Source organism: Crinia signifera, chromosome 19 (genome assembly GCF_055691185.1).
Source record: "Crinia signifera chromosome 19, ASM5569118v1, whole genome shotgun sequence".
In the NCBI taxonomy this organism is placed as follows: domain Eukaryota; kingdom Metazoa; phylum Chordata; class Amphibia; order Anura; family Myobatrachidae; genus Crinia; species Crinia signifera.
This window is the reverse complement of record NC_139226.1, coordinates 45,178,327-45,197,370: the sequence shown is the minus strand read 5'-3', so window position 1 is coordinate 45,197,370 and position 19,044 is coordinate 45,178,327. Positions and strand designations below refer to the sequence as shown.

Sequence of the window (19,044 nt, the reverse complement as noted above, 5' to 3'; positions counted from 1 at the left end):
CTGAGGGCAGGGACATTGGAAGCCCGTCATCAAGTGATGGTTGGGATTCCGCCATCTAATTTTTGGGCGCCCTGGTTTTCTACGTACGGCACCGTAATGAAATCGGATCGCATCGCATCGGATTCGGTACTCGATGATGTACGATGGCATACGATGCTATCCGATCCGATTTAAAATCGGATCGCATCGCATGCGGTGACGCGATCAACCCGATTTTTACATTGGAATCAATGTTAAATGGTCCCTGAGACCCGATTTTACATTGATTTCAATGTAATAACCCCGCAAACCCACGATTTGTATAGGAAACCCCCCCTGATGGTTTAAAATGCGCCTCCATTGTTAACGCCACCCCAGTATTGACGTCAACCCGAAGCGTGGCGAGGGGCGGCGTTACGCGTCCTCCGACTTTTTCATACCCCCACTATCCACGTCGGCGTGGAGTTGAGAATAGAATAGTGTGGCGAGCGCAGCGAGCCACCGAGCCCGAAGCGTGGCGAGCGCAGCGGATACCTGTGAAGCCCGCGAGGGGACACGGATACCTGTGAAGCCCGCGAGGGGACACGGATACCTGTGAAGCCCGCGAGGGGACACGGATACCTGTGAAGCCCGCGAGGGGACGCGGATACCTGTGAAGCCCGCGAGGGGACACGGATACCTGTGAAGTATCCACGTCCCCTCGCGGGGCTCGCTGCGCTCGCCATGCTTCGGGCTCGGTGGCTTGCTGCGCTCGCCACACTTTCTATTCTCAACTCCACGCCGACGTGGATAGTGGGGGTATGAAAAAGTCGGAGGACGCGGGGCTCGCTACGCTCGCCACGCTTCGGGTTGACGTCAATACTGTGTTTCTGTGCAGATGTGACAAGGGGAGGGCTTTGAAGGGTAAATAAATACAGTAGTGTTACAGATGGGCCATCCTATGGGCCAACCATAAAAGCGGGAACGAAATCGGATCGCATCGCATCGTTCAATATCGTGTATGTGCATTTGTGGTATCCGATGCGATGCGATCCGATTTTGATACGGAGAATAGCATGGTGCGCAATTAACGTAGCGGGCGCCCAGATAGGAAACAAGTACCAATTTTTCAATGCAATGGTAAATAACCATCACATCAAAAAAATGTGATAGAAAAAAACTATTCATTAGATTTGCACATGTGCAAAATCTCTGCAGCATGGTCACTTGCAGATCGTACTGGGGACGGGGCCAGTGCAAGTAACGGAACACCATTAAATGTTTACCATTCAATGGCAGCAAACATTGGAATGCCACCATCAAATGGTAAAACCATTACCATTGTATTAAAAACACTGATTGTTATTTATTTATTGTTAACCGTTTCTTATATAGCGCACACAGATTCCGCAGCGCTTTACAGAGAATATTTGAACACTCACATCAGTCCCTGCCCCAGTGGAGCTTACAATCTATATTCCCTACCACATGTACACACACACACACACACAGATATTCTAGGGTTAATTTTGGAGTAAACCCACGCAAGCACAGGGAGAATATACAAACTCCACACAATTAAGGCCATGGTTGGAATGGAACCCATGACCTCAGTGCTGTGAGGCAGTAATGCTAACCATTACACCACCCCATTCAATGTTGCCGTTAATGACAGCGCTGAAGGGCATTAGATCCGACTTTTTTTTAGTTGGACCTGTTTTGTCAGAAACGGCCATTTTCTTGGACAGCAATAAAATTCCTGACAGCAATAAAGAGACAGATCCTCATAGCAAACACGACTTTAAAAGCTGCCGTGTCCGTTTTTCCGAGAACAGCTGTGGATTGTTGATCCCGACAATCCACGTCCGTTTATGTGGCCACACCCCCTTTTCAACAATAGGCAATCAGGACATTATTTATTTATTTAGTTTCATATTTAGCGCAGAATATTCCGTTGCACTTTACATTAGATCCAACCTGCCGATAAACAGGCGAGCGGGCCGAGAACGGGCCAGGGTCACGCCTGCCGGGACATCCCGACAAAGGCCCTTATTCTGATCGGTGCGGCCGGATCCGAATATGCGGCCAGGACCGTGCGTGCGAAACCCCGCCTTCCATACGGATACCGTACGCGGTAAGAAGCTGGCCGAACGGACCGCACGTGTATTTTTCACAGAATACGACTCCTCCATCTCAGGGAACCTCCCCCATCATTCGAGTGGTCCACCAGCTCCCGCAACCTCAGACTACACGGACATTTTTCCGTGCAAAAGCAGGGATTTGGGCAGGCAGCTGACATCCGGCGATGTCATATGTCCGCCCCCTACACGTGCGTCACGGCCGCATTACCATACGTACGCCCAGCGTTTGCATAGGAACGCCCATGAAACGCGGGGCGTATGCATATGGTAATGAGCCCAAATAGCCCTTCACGCCCCTCTCCACCCCCTGTTCGGAGTGTTCACATTTCATGCGGGATTTGGCCGTACGCCCCGCTCGCACATGCGCAGAGACGCCTCTGCACATGCGCAGACACAAAACATCGGCGGCACGAACGCACGCGGATATTACCGCACCGATCAGAATAAGGGCCAGAGACATGACCCGGGATTGAATACCCCCCTATATTTGAAATGAAATACCAATTTAATTAATTAATTAGTAATTGCTCGGGATTATGTTTTTATCTGTTGTTTGTTTTACTATGAGACTTTTTAGCACTATTAAATTGTTTCTCTTTTAATGATTTAACATTGTTTCAATATGACTGAGCACTGGTTTTATTATTGCATCAGCTACTCGCAGCTTCATTTATTGCCCATACCTCATGTCATCTTCCAGACTGGAGTTTTAGGGTTGAAACTAAGGCAAGCTGTATTTTAATCTGTTTTCTTATTTTTAAGAATCCAAATGGTTCTGAAGGATCTGTTCAGTGCTTTACATGGACCCAAACATAAAATAAGTTCTTTAAAAAAAATGATACTACTACTGCAAAAAGTTTGGTGCTTCTCATCGGGTATGGATCATTGGGTAGACAGCAACTAGGTCGACATGCATTAAGGTCGACATGACTGAAGGTCGACATGGGTTAGGTCGACAGCTCATTAGGTTGACACAAGCATTAGGTCGACATGGGGAAGCTCGACAGTCAAACATATGGTTTTCCACTTTTTTTCGTCCAGAATTTCGACACAGTCGACATGGACACTGAAACGTAGCACCACGTCCCACACTATTTTATTCTCCCACCACACCCTAGTGGATGGTAGGGCTTGAAATGCCACCTGTTGGCTCATGTCGGCTAAAAAAAAAAAAAGTGAAAAAACCCCCCATGTCGACCTTCCCCATGTCAACCTAATGCTTGTGTTGACCTAATGACCTGTCGACCTAACCCATGTCGACCATCAGTCATGTCAACCTTCCTGCATGTTGACCTTCAGTCATGTCGACATTCAGTCATTTCAACCATAATGCATGTCGACCTAGTGGTGTCGACCTGATGCTTGTAGACCTAGGGTCTGTATCCCATCTCATGCCATCTCCTGCTTGCTGCCTACTCTGCATTCTTGGAAACGTGTGTTTGTTATTCAGTTCTTTTGTCACGGGTATGGGTCATTGGGTTGACCCAATTTAGGCTGACATGCATTGGGTTGACCACTAAAATATGACGACATGGCTAAGGCTGACGGGGTTTGAAGGTTGACACAAGCATTAGGTCGACATTCGAAAGGTCGACATGAGTTTTTCACATGTTTTTGTCCCGAATGTCGACGGGTACCACATCTCCTCGCATGGCTCTCTACAGCCACCATGCTTTAGGCACATTTTATTTTTATTTTATTCTCCCACCAAGCTGGATGGTAGGGCATAAGAGCGCCCGTCGGCACATGCTGGCTGAAAAAAAAAAGTGAAAAACCCATGTCGGCCTTTTGACTGTCGACCTTCCTATTGCCTACCTAATGATTGTGTCGACATTCTAACCCTGTCGATCTTAACCATGTCGACCTATTTCAGGTGTCGACCCAAGGCCCGTCGACCTTCAGTGGTTGACACAATGTATGTCAATCTAATGACCGTTTCCCATTTTAATATTTGTGTAGCTCTGAATGATGCCTTTTACATTTCGGAATGAAATGTTTTATAACCCTAAAGGCCCGCACACACTTGGCATTTTGAGCTCAAAGTAGTTTTTTGTTTTTTGAGCTACTTTAAACCTAAAATCTCCTACTGTGTATGGGTGGGTTATGAGTGGTGATGGGTGATGCCCGGTCCCGCGTCATCGCTAGCCGCTGCCGGCCATTGCCTTGTATTATAGGACAAGCGAACCCCTTTATATAGTCTACTACTCTGGAAAGTGGTTCACCCCCCATGAAAATCGCTGGGCTGGGTGAAAACGTGAGTGATTTATCGCCCAGCAATTTTCATAACATCGCTCGTGGGCAACGGTGAAGGTGATAGTGGCAGGGTGACAGGCTGTTGTTCCAGCTGCTACTGTATATAACTACATCACCCAGCAGTTACATGCAGAATACACTGACCCTTTGTGCTTACTCTACTGTAATTGGGGGAATTGTGTTTCACAAATCCACAAATAGCTCAATTATTTAGATCCCAAACATGCTTCTGGATACATTTGTAGAGTTGATAGGAAGTGTATATTAATACAATTTGCGGAAATTATAAAATGCATTCTTATTTTGCAGGGACCTCACAAGATGCTTTGCTCTCCAGTGACCTGGAGGCGTGTGAGGAGTCCATGGCTTTGCTGGATGAGGTCATTATGTACACCTTCCAGCAGTGTGTCTATTACCTGACCAAGGTAAGGCGGCTGCTTTCCTACATACACTACATCAGCTGTCTGTGTTCTAGAACTCCCACCTGCTGTCACATAGATGTGAGCTAGGTTTGATTCTAAGGGGAACTACCAAGCAAGCCTGTAAGATGTGTCTCTATTGAAACACACAGACGCAAAAACCCGGACAGATGCTGACACACAGACAGACGCTGACAAAGACAGAAGCTGACACACACACACTCATTGACATGACACCTGTGTTGACACACTGACAAACGCTGACACAATGATACAATGAGGCTGGACCCAGACAGACCCAGACAGCCACTAACACACGTACACACAGACTCTGCCACAGAGATCTGACACAGACAAACACTGGCACACAGACACTGACACACACTGTAGTTTGAGACACAGCCACTGGGTGGGAAGAAAGTGGGGCCCCGGGAGACATACAGCCATACGTTGGGTGTGGCTCAGAAGTTGGGAAACAATGCAGCCACAGTGGGTATTAGTAGTCAGGACACAAAAAAAAGAATTAGTGCTTGATGGAAGTGACAGTCTATAGATACACAGTATTTTAACATGGTGTGTTAGAAATGTGTGTGGTGTGTACAGTAGGTATGTACAGAATATCCTTTTTTTTTTTTTTTATAAACTTCAACTCTCCCGTTTGACCATTTCAATGCAATCCCTGTATGAGCATCACACACTGAGCCCATGACAAAATAAAATGAAAGTAACTTTGGAGCTTGAAATACTCAGAACACAAAAGTAAAATCTTTATAGTGGGGTAAAAAAAAAAAAAAATATATATATATATATATATATATATATATATATATATATATATATATATATAGACTAGGTTATACTCCTCCAGCCAATCAGCTCCTTACTGTCAATTTACATAATAAAGCTGATTGGCTGGGGCATTATTACATAACCTTCTTTATGGGGATTGATATCACTTCTCCAAGCTTCATACATTTACCCCTCATTTACCTGTTACACGTAACTTACTATACAGAACGTGTGTTATTGTGCTTAGAAATAAAGCAATGTCATGTTTATGCTATACTAGTATAAAATGGATTTTTGCTCCTTTCTTCCATAGACATTATATGCAGCTTTGCCATCTCTGCTAGAGAGTAACCCATTCACGGATCCTACCAATCTGTCCGATGTAGGAGACCTTAGCAACATGCCAGAGGGCACCCGGGGCACACTCTCCATTTACCAGGCCACGCTGGATCTGACCCGGGAATGTGAGCTGCACCCAGACCTCGTCTCTCAGACATTTGGCTATCTCTTTTTCTTCTCCAACGCTTCACTCTTCAACACACTTATGGAAAAAGGTACGGTCATGTGACTGGTGATCCTGTGAAACGCATGTCAGCTCTAAGGGCCGATTCAGACCTGCTTGCTGGGCTGTGAGTGTTCAGAGCACAGTGACTGGGTAAACACCGCCCCACATGAGAGAAATCCTGCCCATGTACATACAGATGGAGCGCCTCTAGTTCTTTCCCGGGGATTGCCAGCATGCCTGCGCTGGCGCAGAAGAGCTCCATCTGACTGGGGCGCGCGTGAGTCTCACACGCACGCGTGTCCCAGTTTACGGACGGCTCTGCTGCGGGTCCCTGCCCGTCTCCACTTCAGGGAGAGGGGTAGATATAGGGGGGACAGCGGGGTGGCAAAGGGCACCGGGGGAGGAGGCTCCGTAGCCAGGGGGCGGGCCCGAGCGTCTCGTGCGCGCGTGCCCCTGGTGAGAGCCGGCTGCTGGGGGTTATTCAGATTCATGCGCATGCGCATAGGTTTTTTACCGCACACAGAAGTCCGGGCGGGGAACGTGGGGCAGCGTGCCGGGCAATTTGCATATGGGAATGCCCAGCGTTTCATTTGTGTTCCCATGAGAACGCTGGGTGTTCCCGCCGTGCGCGCGGCAGGTGGCCATTGGTGGACTCGCAAGACTGTGAAATTTGCAGCCTTTTGAGTCAACCAGAATAAGGGCCCATGTGCATGCATGGTCATCCAATAATTGCTCTTGCTGAAAATTCGCAGCACAGTGAGCAGGTCTGAATCGGGCACTTTGTGCAGTATGTTGCATGGAGCGCTAATTCTCTCATTTACTAGAGAAATGGGGAAAAAAAAAAAAAAGAAAAACCCATTGCCGTTCCCAAACCTCTACTATATCGAACTGAGTTTCATGATTTTTGTTTGCATTTGGTTGTGTGCAAATTCTGTACATGATCTAGAAATGGGTCAGACAAGCACTGATACATCATTCTTCTTATACAGTAAGCATCACTGACTAATTCTCTCACTCATCTTTTCTGATGGAGGAGGGGCTGGTCCTGTGCTGTATCCATGGGCCAGCAGTTCCTCTCATTGTCCCGGCAGGTTATCTGCAGGAAGTGGTGTGCTTCCTCCTTGCCTCGCTCTCAGGGCTGTTGGGAGCACTTTTTTCCTTCACAGCAGGAAGCAAAAGGTCACCTGGCCTGAACAGAGAGGATGACGTGCCTTTCTTTTTCCATAACACCACCAGCCCTTAACCCCTTTCTTGGTCCAGGAAGACATCACTACCATAGAATGAACACATTTAGTGAACTCGGTTATAAATTCTAAAGGGTAAATTTACTAAGGTCGACCGTAAATGGCCGATCACTGTACGAAGGGGATCGGACCGTGAACGGCCCAACAATACACATGGAGAATACGGTAAATTTACAAACCTGCCATATTCTCATCTTCTGCCAGGGCTGAAGCATGATGGCATGTAAAGTGTTAAGAATAGATTTTTTTGTTGTGGAACTACAAGTCCCAGCAAGCTTCCCTCGCATGCAATGAACCACAAGTCCCAGCAGGTGGGCCATTAATGGGCCCACTGGGTAGTTCTACAACAAAACGAATGCCCCCCAATCACACACACACCGGAAAAATAACACTTTAATACATACTACGATCACCCATCCATACTTAACTATATGGTCACCCGGAAGCCTGTCCTCTTCTCCAGTAGAAATCCTTAGGGTACCTGTGAAAATAAATTATACTCACCTGCTCCTCCAGCATAGATCGGTCCTCTTCCTTTTCTATGCACTGTAGGCAAACCACGGGTGTAAAAAAAATAAATAAAAAAGGAGTAGCCCGACACCATACGAAGCCGCAATTTTGTTTAGCTCCTCCCTAATTATTACTATTATTAGTAGTATTAGTATTAGCATCTGTTAAAACGTAATCGAATTATTGATCTTTTGCGTTTATGTGGGAGGGAGGTAACAGCGCTACAATGAAATAAATAAATAAATAAATAAAACAATTGGATGATCATTACAACAAATATTTTACTGAAATAGATATATAAAAATGAGAACATATAAACATATAAATTAAAATAGTCGACATAAATAGCACAATAAATGAAGGCCCATTGCCACACAAATATATAGCAGTAGGAGAGTCCGTTCCTATTTTGCCCGGATAGAGAGGGGGGGGGGGGGGGGGGGGAATTGGGGGATGGTTTGATGGGTATAGTTACCGCTCCACACTTAGTTGGTATATTGTCCTGAGGTCCACGTGGTTGGCCCAAGATGGCAAAAATCAATGAAATCCACTGGAGTTTGGGTCTTGGACAGTTTTGTAGATAACCTCAGGTACCTGGGTATTGTGTGCGGTAATCTTCCAGATGGTGATGTCCCCAGTAGTTTGAGAGGGGCAAAGAGGTTTTCTCCTGGGCTGGTCCGGACTGCGATCCAATAAGATGATGGTGGCAAAGGGGCAACAGCACTACTGACGCGTTTCGCTGCCACAGCAGCTTTATCAAAGGTCTATTATTTCATTGTAGCGCTGCTACCTCCCCCCCACTTTCTCGTTTGTATATACAGGACTAACTATCCTGTTTTTTAGCAGCTGCTGGGAAGCTACTCTTGCTAAGCGCCCCCCTAGATCCCTCCCCTGTTTTGGGTGGGCTCACCAATTTTTTCTCTTTTGCGTTTATGTGTATAGTGGATGTTCCCCTAAGTAGTACATTTTTTGTTGAGTCTTATATAATATGTCTTTCAGGTAATGGAGAGATATTTTACCAGTGGTCAAAGGCTGTTCAGATCCGTACGAACCTTGACCTTGTTCTGGATTGGCTGCAAGGTATAGGTCTTGGTGATATTGCAGCTGAATTCTTCCGGAAATTATCAACAACAGTAAACCTGTTGTGCATTCCTAAAACCAGTCTTTTAAAGGTAAGCTGAGTTTAAACCAGTGCTTAAACCAGGCATGTCCAAACTGTGGCCCTCCAGCTGTTCTGAAACTACAAGTCCCATCATGCCTTGCCACAGTTTTGCTATAAGGGAATGCTAGAACTATGGCAAGGCATGCTGGGATGTGTAATTTTACAACAGCAGGAGGGCCAGAGTTTTGACATGCCTGGCTTAAACAACTGTATTCAGATGGGACCCTGTCACATTCTTGACGTAATATACCACACCCCGTGCGTCACTATCGCCTGGCGATTAATATCCATCACGCTGCAATGACCGGCAATGACCACATCGCTCTGTGTGTGGGGAACATAGCAATAGCAATGTGTGGCCCGGCACTCCGCTATCACTCGGCGATCCAGATTCAGCATGCTGGATAAATCTATAATGGCCGGTGTTAGGGCCAATGTTCTCACCGGAGAACACAGGCCCTGACAGATCAGGCGCTGACACATTGCTGTGTGAGAAGAGATCTTGCTGAGTGCTGTGAGCGGTCTTGTATCACACAGAATGCTAAACGCATCACCCCATGTGTAGGCCCTTTTAGTCTTAGAGGCTACAGTATGTAACAAACCTTACTGGCAATGCATCACGTTGAATGGTTTGATAGGAAATGAATATTACAGTAATGTTTTAAGTTCTTTTGGGGATATTCACTTATATCAGATGGGGCGGAACTGCCGGAGACAATGGAGTCCGCTACCGCCGGGCTCCTGCCATGAAGGCGGGCACCTCTCCTTTCATTGTCTCCAGCTCTGTATATTGGCATAGTCGCTGATGCGAGGTATCATCCACCCGCGACCGGAATCAGGAGCCAATCATATTGCAGAGGGGAGCAGGTGTTGTGGCAGGGTGTTTGAAGGGGACACAGTCATTGGGTCTACAGCAAGTTGGTGGACAGTCATTAGGTTGAGACCGTTAGGTCGACATGGGGATAGGTTAACATGGGTCATGGTCGACAGGTCATTAGGTCTACACAAGCATTAGGTCAACAATGTCTAGGCTGACAGTCAAAAGGTCGACATGGGTTTTTTCACTGTTTTTTGACCCATGTGCCGACCGGCGGTATTTCATGCCCTACCATCCACTAGGGTGTGGTGGGAGAATAAAATATTTTGTGCCCGAAACATAGCAAGCGAATGCGGTGCACTGTAAACGGTGTCCATGTTGACTGTCGACATTCGGGTCAAAAATATGTGAAATACCTCATGTCGACCTTTTGACTGTCGACCTAGACACTGTCTGCCCAATGCTTGTGTTGACCTATCGACCTAAACCCATGTCGACCATAAACTGCATGTGGTCGACGCTGTTATCTAAACGATAGCTTGCCAATAGTGCAGGGCAATGTATGAGCAGTCAGCAGCGGTGATAATGATTTTGACAGGGACACAATGCTCTGTTCCTGGACTTCCCTCTTCATGTATGATTGCCATCACCTGTTTTAAACAGGATAATTGATAAGAAAGGTGGTTTAGCAGAGGTGATGGTAATCATAAATTAAGAGGGAAGTCCAGAAACAGAGCATTGTGTCCCTCCTGGAGAGGGTCATGTTGGGAGGTATGCTACTGCATGTGCTGTGCTGATAGCAGGCTCAGCATGAGCATCTCACTGACAGCGTGTGAGCTCATGCTGAGCCTACTGTCACCACAGCACATGCTGTAGGTGTGTGCTGCTGCTGCTTAGTTTACAGTTTTCTTTCACCCTCCTCTAAACATTTTGGGGGCGTGGCCTAAGTGAGGGAGGTGGTCACACCTCCTACACAGGCCACGCCCCAAAATTTTACCAGGGCCCGGCATTCCTCTCAGCTGCCCTGAGGATGACTAACATGAACTTATACCATTGATGTGAGACATGTACAGTATGGGTAATATAATGTCTTGTTGCTTGTCAGAAACCTGTTTGCTATAGTAACAGTAACCTAAATCGCTAATACACTGGCACCTAAATGACTGTTTCTCTCTCGCCCAGCTTTCTTGGAGCAGTCTTCGGAGTGACTACTCTGCGATCAGCAGTGCACAGCTCAACCACTTGCTAAGAAACTATCATCTTGGAGTGGGACGATCACACCCTTCTGCTTGGGACCCCCCTGAGGAGGAAAAGGATGAGATCACAAGCAGTGAGTTCGCTGAGCGCAGTCTGCCCTGTTCTCTTTCACTTTCCTTCTAACTCCTTTAGGGCCAGATGCACTAAGCTTCAAAAATTATAAAATGGAGAGTGATAAACCACCAGCCAATCAGCTCCTTCCTGACATGTCTCAGACTGTGTTTAAAAAATGTCAGGCAGGAGCTGATTGGCTGGTGGTTTATCATTCTCCAATGTATCACTTTTGAAGCCTAGTGCATCTGGCCCTTAGACATTGATGCTCGTTGAACAATTTCTCACAAAGCTCGTCTTGCAGATGCAATGACGGAAACAGACAATTTACGTAATTTTTTTTGACCGAAACATGTCATCTTTGTGTCCAACAAAAAATAAATAAATAGAACAGTATAGTTGCAAGACCAGGTGAACTGCTGGTGGATTCGCAGTTCCAGGCCTCTACATGGAAAATAGGCCCATCCACATTATAATGGCAGTATGAAGACGACCTGGCTGGTATATATCTCTCATAAATCCATACTCTTCAACTATTGATAACTAAAAAAGGTATACTTGACTGATCACCAGAGGAGGTGTGTCTTTGCCAACCAGGGGCGTGTCAGCTAGAGGAGGTGTGTCTTGCCCCACCAATTGGGTGTGGTTTTCCTACTTTATCATTTTCTACATTATCATAAAGCCATTACCCATTACTGGTCAGCCAGCCTCTTGCCAATATTGGTGAACAACATATGCAGCAAAACAGATAGAATGCAGCTAAAACTAAAGTAAACTCAATTCAATTCTATGTATTAGGTGTGGAATTCCAGTGTGGGTACCCAACAAAAATAAAACTGGTACTTGTGTAATATCTGGGCGCCCGATTGATTGGGTCGGAAAAATCGCATCGCATCGCATGCAACCAAATCGCATGCGATGCGATCGACGCGATTTTCCTGTGGATTCAATGTTAAATGGTCCCTGTTCATACCCCCACTATCCAAGTGGGCATGGAGTTGATTTTATATAGTGTGGCGAGCGCAGCGAGCCACCGAGCCCGAAGCGTGGTGAGCGGACGCGGAATACATGTTAGGTAATCCGCGTCCCCTCGCGGGGCTCGCTGCGCTCACCACGCTTCGGGCTCGGTGGCTCGCTGCTCTCGCCACGCTATATAAAATCAACTCCATGCCCACTTGGATAGTGGGGGTATGAACAGGGACCATTTAACATTGAATCCAATGGAAAATCGCGTCGATCGCATCGTATGCGATTTGGTTGCATGCGATGCAATGCGATTATCATGAAAAATCGCGTTGCATCGCATCTGATTGTATGCCTTAAGTTAAGGCGTACAATCAAAAAATCGGGCGCCCAAATATTACACAAGTATCATAAAACTAATTAGAACCTTGCCCCGTCGTGCTAATATGCATTATATAGCATGTGGGGACTAGATTGCCACTGACTGCAGTCAGAATATCCTCTCTGATGTATAACAGCGGGGGTGAGCAGTCATGTCATCAGGCCCCACTGCCCATGATTTTTGGGTAGTTTGGCACTCCAGCTATAGTTGAACTCCACATCCCAGCATGCCCTGCAACAGTTTTGCTATTTAGCCATGCTAAAACTGTTGCAGGGCATGCTGGGATGTGTAGTTCAACCACAGCTGGAGTGCCAAGGTTCTCCATCACAGGTGTAGGGGATGCACCCACCTACATGGCGCTGGCCACACTCATGCCACACTGATCACACCCACACAAAACTGGTCAAACCCAAACAACACTGATCACACCCACACAAAACTGGTCAAACCCAAACAACACTGGTCACACTCACACAACAATGGTCACACCCTAACAACATTGGCCACATGCACATAACACTGGTCACACCCAAACAACATTGGCCACACTCACACAACAATGGTCACACCCAAACAACATTGGCCACACTCACACAACAATGGTCACACCCAAACAACATTGGCCACATGCACATAACACTGGTCACACCCAAACAACATTGGCCACACTCACACAACAATGGTCACACCCAATCGACATTGGCCACATGCACACAATACTGGTTAACGTTCCTCCATTTCTCAGTATAGACCTTTGAACATGTTCATCTCTAGGCACATGTGGCCCTTAATCCAGCCATGTATAGGTGGTTAGACAAATGTATCTGTTATACTTAAAGCTGGGTACACATTACACGACACCACAAACGCATTGTTGTCTCCGATTTCCCTTGAACGGCCTGTAACTCTCTGACAAACACTATACTACATACACACTACATGATATTGTGCAGTGGCTACATTCAGGAGTACAGTATAGCTGCCGTTGGTGATATAGGACGGGATGCTCTAAAGCAAAAATGTGGTAAAAAACCTGTTAGCAGGGTTTTTACCACATCTTCTTACGAACTAAAACCCACACACCGGGTTACAGCTATGGGGGTATCGTTAGCAAAAGCTGGCGATACCCCATAGAAGCCTATGGTCTTCTTGTTGCGACCCCAGCCACCCCGCACCAACCCCCGCCACCTCGCACTGGCAACGCCACTCGACCTTCACCTGTGTCCGGGCTGTGCTGTCTGGACCAGTGACCTCCTCCTCCCTAGCACCGTACTTCCTCTTCCTGGTGCAGGGAGGAGGAGCCAGCAGCAAGCAGCCGGGCATAACGGCCACTGGAGGAGGGGGAGAGTAGCCAGGGACCCGCTGTCACGTCACCGGCTGCTTCACAAAGGGCAGGTCTTAACGTAAGAGCTGTCCTTTGTGATTATAATCACATATTTTAGTGCATATGCGATTATTATCGACGTGGTGGCCGGCGATGTGTGGCGAAGTAGGGCCGGTTGATGTTAGTGCATCCTCCCCATAGTCAGGATTGAGCTGCATGTACAGATGACAAGATGGGGGTTACTAACAACCCGCAGGAACGAGCATTATTAGCAATATAGTGCATGCACACTAGACAATATGCACAAAAATATCGTAAGCGATGGCCGTTATTGTGCATATTGTTTAAAAAAATCGTTTAGTGTGTACCCACCTTAAGATCAATTGCACTGGTCAGAACCATTTCTAGGAATGCCAGTTCCAGTTCTTAACTAACTAAAACATAGCTGTGTCTTAAAGTCATAGGGCCAGATACAGTATCAAGCTTCAAAAACTGATCAAATGGAGTGCGATAAAGAGACAATCAGCTCCTAACTGGCATATTACAGGCTGGGTTTGAAAAATAACAGGTAGTAAATGATTGGATGGTGGTTTATCACTCTCCACTTTATCACATTTTGAAGCTTGATACATCTGGCCCATATTAGCTCAGAAACAGGAGGTCAGACCAAAATGCTAAATTGGGGTAATTTATGAAGTGCATTGGGTAATAATTGGGGTTGCTGACAAACCTATGCCTCTGCCTTGACTAACACCCCTGGCGAGTGCCATCTTGGCCAACTGGCTGACTGGTTAAGGCCCTGGGTCCAGCAGCCACTCAGTAATGGCAAGTTATTATTGTACACAACACATTTTAGAGATGTAAGTTGCTAGTACAATAACTGAAATTACCTTTGATTAACCCTTCCTGTGCTTGCCTAAATGGCTTCAGTTCAGTTCTGTTGTCCACAGTCCGGAGTGTGACAGACCGTACACCTGCATAAATATAGCTCTAATGTTTAGGTCCTCACCATGCATGCTGTCATTGTGTGGGACACAGGGAAATGCAGCAGCAGCCTTGACTGTGGCTACTTCATGTTTCCAACAGGAAGTAAGAGAACATCTTGTACAAAGGTCACAAACCATCTGTCCTCCAATTAGGAAATACCCCAGGTGGTCATCTGAAAACAAATAGTAAATTAAAATTAAAATTACTTAACTTTTCCTTATTCTGTATAATATAAGGATTACATTAAGTAATGCTCCTATTGCATTTTTAAAAGGAGATATTTTCTAAGGTGCAGTTTGGCACTTGCTACTTACAAAAGGGGAAAACATTATAATGTAACTGTGCATATAACATGGGGCCTAATTCAGAGCTGAGTGGATACAGTATGCAGGAGCAGCTGAGGCCTTTGCAATTGAAGGCCAGCAATGATAGTGATATGCCACCTGGGTGTATCAATGTGCTGATCCAGTGGAGTCGCCTCCAGGTGGACAGACACTGCTGGTAGTGAGCTAGCCCCCTTGCTGGGGCTACTGCGGCATGTCACTGTTCAAACAGATAATCAAAATGCATAGATAAAGAAAATAACAAAGACTGCAATCATCTGCAGGACCCTGAGGAAGCTAATCTGCGAAGCGCATGCCGGCTAGAGGTGCGCAAGCAGATGATTGCAGTTATTATTATTTTCTTTATCTATGCATTTTGATTATCTGTTTGAACAGTGACATGCTGCAGTAGCCCCAGCACTACCAGCAGTGTCTGTCCACCTGGAGGCGACTCCACTGGATCAGCACATTGATACACCCAGGTGGCATATCACTATCATTGCTGGCCTTCAATTGTGCAGAAAATTTATGTTGAGATCCACAGTATAATTAGAAAGCGTGACTCTATGCAGGGTACTGTGTTTATACACACAGGTGAACCTGCGTCCTTGTCATACGCTAGCACATACATGGTCATCTCATTAGAGGGATCCTCCAAGGAGTTATTAGTGAAATTATCACTACATGCACTAGAAATTAATGCAGTGTGTGTCGATCCCTACTAATGTTATAATGACCTCAAATGTGTGTTGACCCTAACATCTGCACCTGTGAGCCTGCAACATTCAGAGCATAGTACAAAGAGGTTTGTCAAACCCGCTCTCACACCTCACTAATTGGCCTGTCAGATTATATATTTTTCTGTACAGACCAAGTGTACACTGTTCAAAATTGAATCGCTACTGATCACCGGTATGCAACATCTGCTTGCCACCATAGTTTTAATTGTGTGCATCCCACCCATGTTTGTTATTATATGTATTTTTGGTACTTGTGAGTTATCTGGACGCCCGATTTTTTGATTGTATGCCTTAAGTTAAGGCATACAATCAGATGCGATGCGATGCGATATCGCATCGCATCGCATCGCATGCGACCATCGGATGCGATGACCCGATTTTTCCATAGGAATCAATGTTAAAATGATTCCTATGGAAAAAGGGGTCCTTTTCATACCCCTACTATCCAAGTGGGCATGGAGTTGGATATAAACCTGTGGCGAGCGTAGCGAGCCACCGAGCCCGAAGCGTGGCGAGCGAAGCGAGCCCCGCGAGGGGACGGTATTCCGTGTCCCCTCGCGGGGCTCGCTACGCTCGCCACGCTTCGGGCTCGGTGGCTCGCTACGCTCGCCACAGGTTTATATCCAACTCCATGCCCACTTGGATAGTAGGGGTATGAAAAGGACCCCTTTTTCCCATTGAATTCCATGTTAAAATGGACTCAGTCCATTTTAACATTGATTCCTATGGAAAAATCGGGTCATCGCATCGCATCGCATCCGATGGTCGCATGCGATGCGATGCGATGTGCCCGATCCGACCCGATTTTGAAATCGGACGTCCGGATAACTCACAAGTACCGTATTTTTATCTCGCAGTTCTTAAAGGAAACTAATAAAGGTTAAATTTAATTTATGTTTGGTGCACCAACATAGGACATCTCCTCTCTTTTTCTCAATTCTTTCAAATTTTTCATGTCCGATGGTAGCACACCCCCGTACCTGCTAAATCAATTATATACATAATAAGCTACTTAAGGGGGTCCACCCTTACTTATCTTTGTCTTTTGCGACTGACTGAATCCCCTTGTGTTCTATCCTGATTCTGAGATGTAGAATATTGCACTGCTGCAGGGAAGTGTCTGTGCATTAAAGTATAACTAAGGGGTAGATTTATTAAGCTCGGTGAAGTGATAAAGTGTCTGGTTTGTATCACTGGCCAATCAGCTCCTACCTGTCATTTTTCAAACCAAGCCTGTAACTTCACAGTTAGGAGCTGATTGGCCACTGATAAATACCAGACACTATCACTTCACCAAGCTTAATAAATCTGCCTCTAAGAAGTTAATGCTTCAGGTGGCACCTGTAGGAAACAGATTCCACCACCATACACCTCAGGACTGGGTGGCGTAAGCCCGAAGAGAAGACTCTTATAGTTTTTTCCTGGGGGGGCGGTACTTGCTGTCATTAAGCCCCGCCCCATTCCTGTAAATGCAGTGATTCGCGGCTCTTTATTGCATAGTGTGTACGGTGCTTTTCTGTGCATATGTAGACCCACAAATACATTATCAGAGATGTCTACATACCTACATTTCTACATCAGCCTGTAAAACAATAATAAAAACTGGCGGTCTTCTAATAGCATTGTTTATCCCGTTTGATACCAGAACTGTACGTAAACTTTTAAAATGTCATTTAATCTCCCCACTCTTTGTTCACAGCAGATATGTTCGAGAGCTTCACCGATCACCCTCCGCTGATTCTGCCTTGCGACAACTTCCGTTTGCAGCTGTCCCAGCCCATGGCTAATGACGCCTTCCACAGGCAGCTATGCCAGCTCCGACGTTTCGTATGGGACCTCGAGCAGAAATCCCTGCCTGCTAACCAGAGAGCTTTGTACAGGGTCGAGAACAGCCAATAAGAGCACAGGGACTATAATGCCACCTGTAAACAAGACCAGAATTATGTTTAGCTCCCTCTATGACTCCACTTTACTTAAGTGTGTCAATAAAAGGACATTAGTTAATCCGTAATGGATGAGAATAAGCAGGTATACAACCCCCTTATTTTCAGCATTAGCGCTGCGGGTTATGTAATGGACTTGAATGGACACTGGGTTCAGGAGCCATTTTGACGTTAGATAATACACAGCACATCCTGTTGTGAATATCTTACAGGATCTCGGATCAGAGAAACACAACACCGCCTCCATTTATATATTTAATGCTAGAAGCATTCACTTTTAATTTATAGCTTTATTATTGGAGGTTTGTGTCGATACTGTAGGCAACACTGCTGACTATATTATGTACTGTAGCGCTTATTCTAAATATACGTTGGATCAGCATTGTAGGCAAGTGAGTTATGTATGGGGTAGGATCCAGTTAATAACAACACATCTGATGGAAAATCAAGAGAAGATATGTGTATGTACAGTATATATTATCTACGTTACTAAGCAAACTGCATCATTTATTATTCAGCCGATACTGTACTGTAAGTTTGTAGCATCATCTTTGTTTGTGCATATACTTTAGCTAGTTATCTGGTAAATAGTCGAATTCCGTTACATTTGGAGAACATGTCATCGTGACAAGTGTTTTATTGGACGATTGTCTTGCACAATAGAAGATCATATAAGGGTGACCCATTCATAGTATATATATGTATATGTGAAGACGTGGCTCGTGGGAAAAACTTTCAGCTCAAACAAGGAGGTCACCGTTGAGACAGAAGCCTACGTGAGTTTGACAAATCGTAATTTTTAGAGGGTTTAAAGAAATGGCAGGGACATTGAGAAACGTGTATTGCTGTGAAAGGAGATTATGTTGAAAAATAAAAAATTGTGAAAAATCTTCGTCTTCGTTCTTAACTCTTAACACAGGTACTTATTGGTCTACCCTCATGTATATATATATAAAGTATATAAACCCTATTGAAGACAAAGTATAAGTGGTCCCTATTTTCCAATAAACATTAGCACTGTTACTGTACATCGAATTATATAATTTATGCACATAAAATTGCATACATCTGAATGTAATAGGGAGGTGAGATCATTGAAACACATCTGGGTCTTTAGCGAGCACAATTCCGTAGATACAATTTTCATCGGGTGAGCAGGACAGAATCAGGTATGAAGAGAAAATACATGGAGCTCACCAAGTCACACGCCTATCTGGAGATACAATACCACAATAGATTCTGAGTTAATCCAGATCGCTTTAGGTCAAGATGAAAT

The 19,044-nt window shown here is 45.5% G+C and overlaps 1 protein-coding gene across 3 annotated transcripts in view; it reads left to right on the top strand.

Annotated features, from left to right (window-relative positions):
• Positions 1 to 18,643, top strand: part of RASIP1 (Ras interacting protein 1) — a 49,165-nt gene extending 30,522 nt beyond the window's left edge. For 2 of the 3 annotated variants that reach the window (XM_083162460.1, XM_083162458.1), the window contains exons 8-12: positions 4,662 to 4,777; positions 5,874 to 6,114; positions 8,819 to 8,991; positions 10,981 to 11,128; positions 17,525 to 18,643. In XM_083162460.1, the coding sequence (XP_083018586.1) occupies positions 4,662 to 4,777; positions 5,874 to 6,114; positions 8,819 to 8,991; positions 10,981 to 11,128; positions 17,525 to 17,724 (878 nt within the window). In that variant the 3' untranslated portion in view covers positions 17,725 to 18,643. The remainder of the gene's footprint in view (positions 1 to 4,661; positions 4,778 to 5,873; positions 6,115 to 8,818; positions 8,992 to 10,980; positions 11,129 to 17,524) is intronic. The other variant, XM_083162459.1, reaches the window with a different exon arrangement.
• Positions 18,644 to 19,044: the final 401 nt, after the last annotated feature.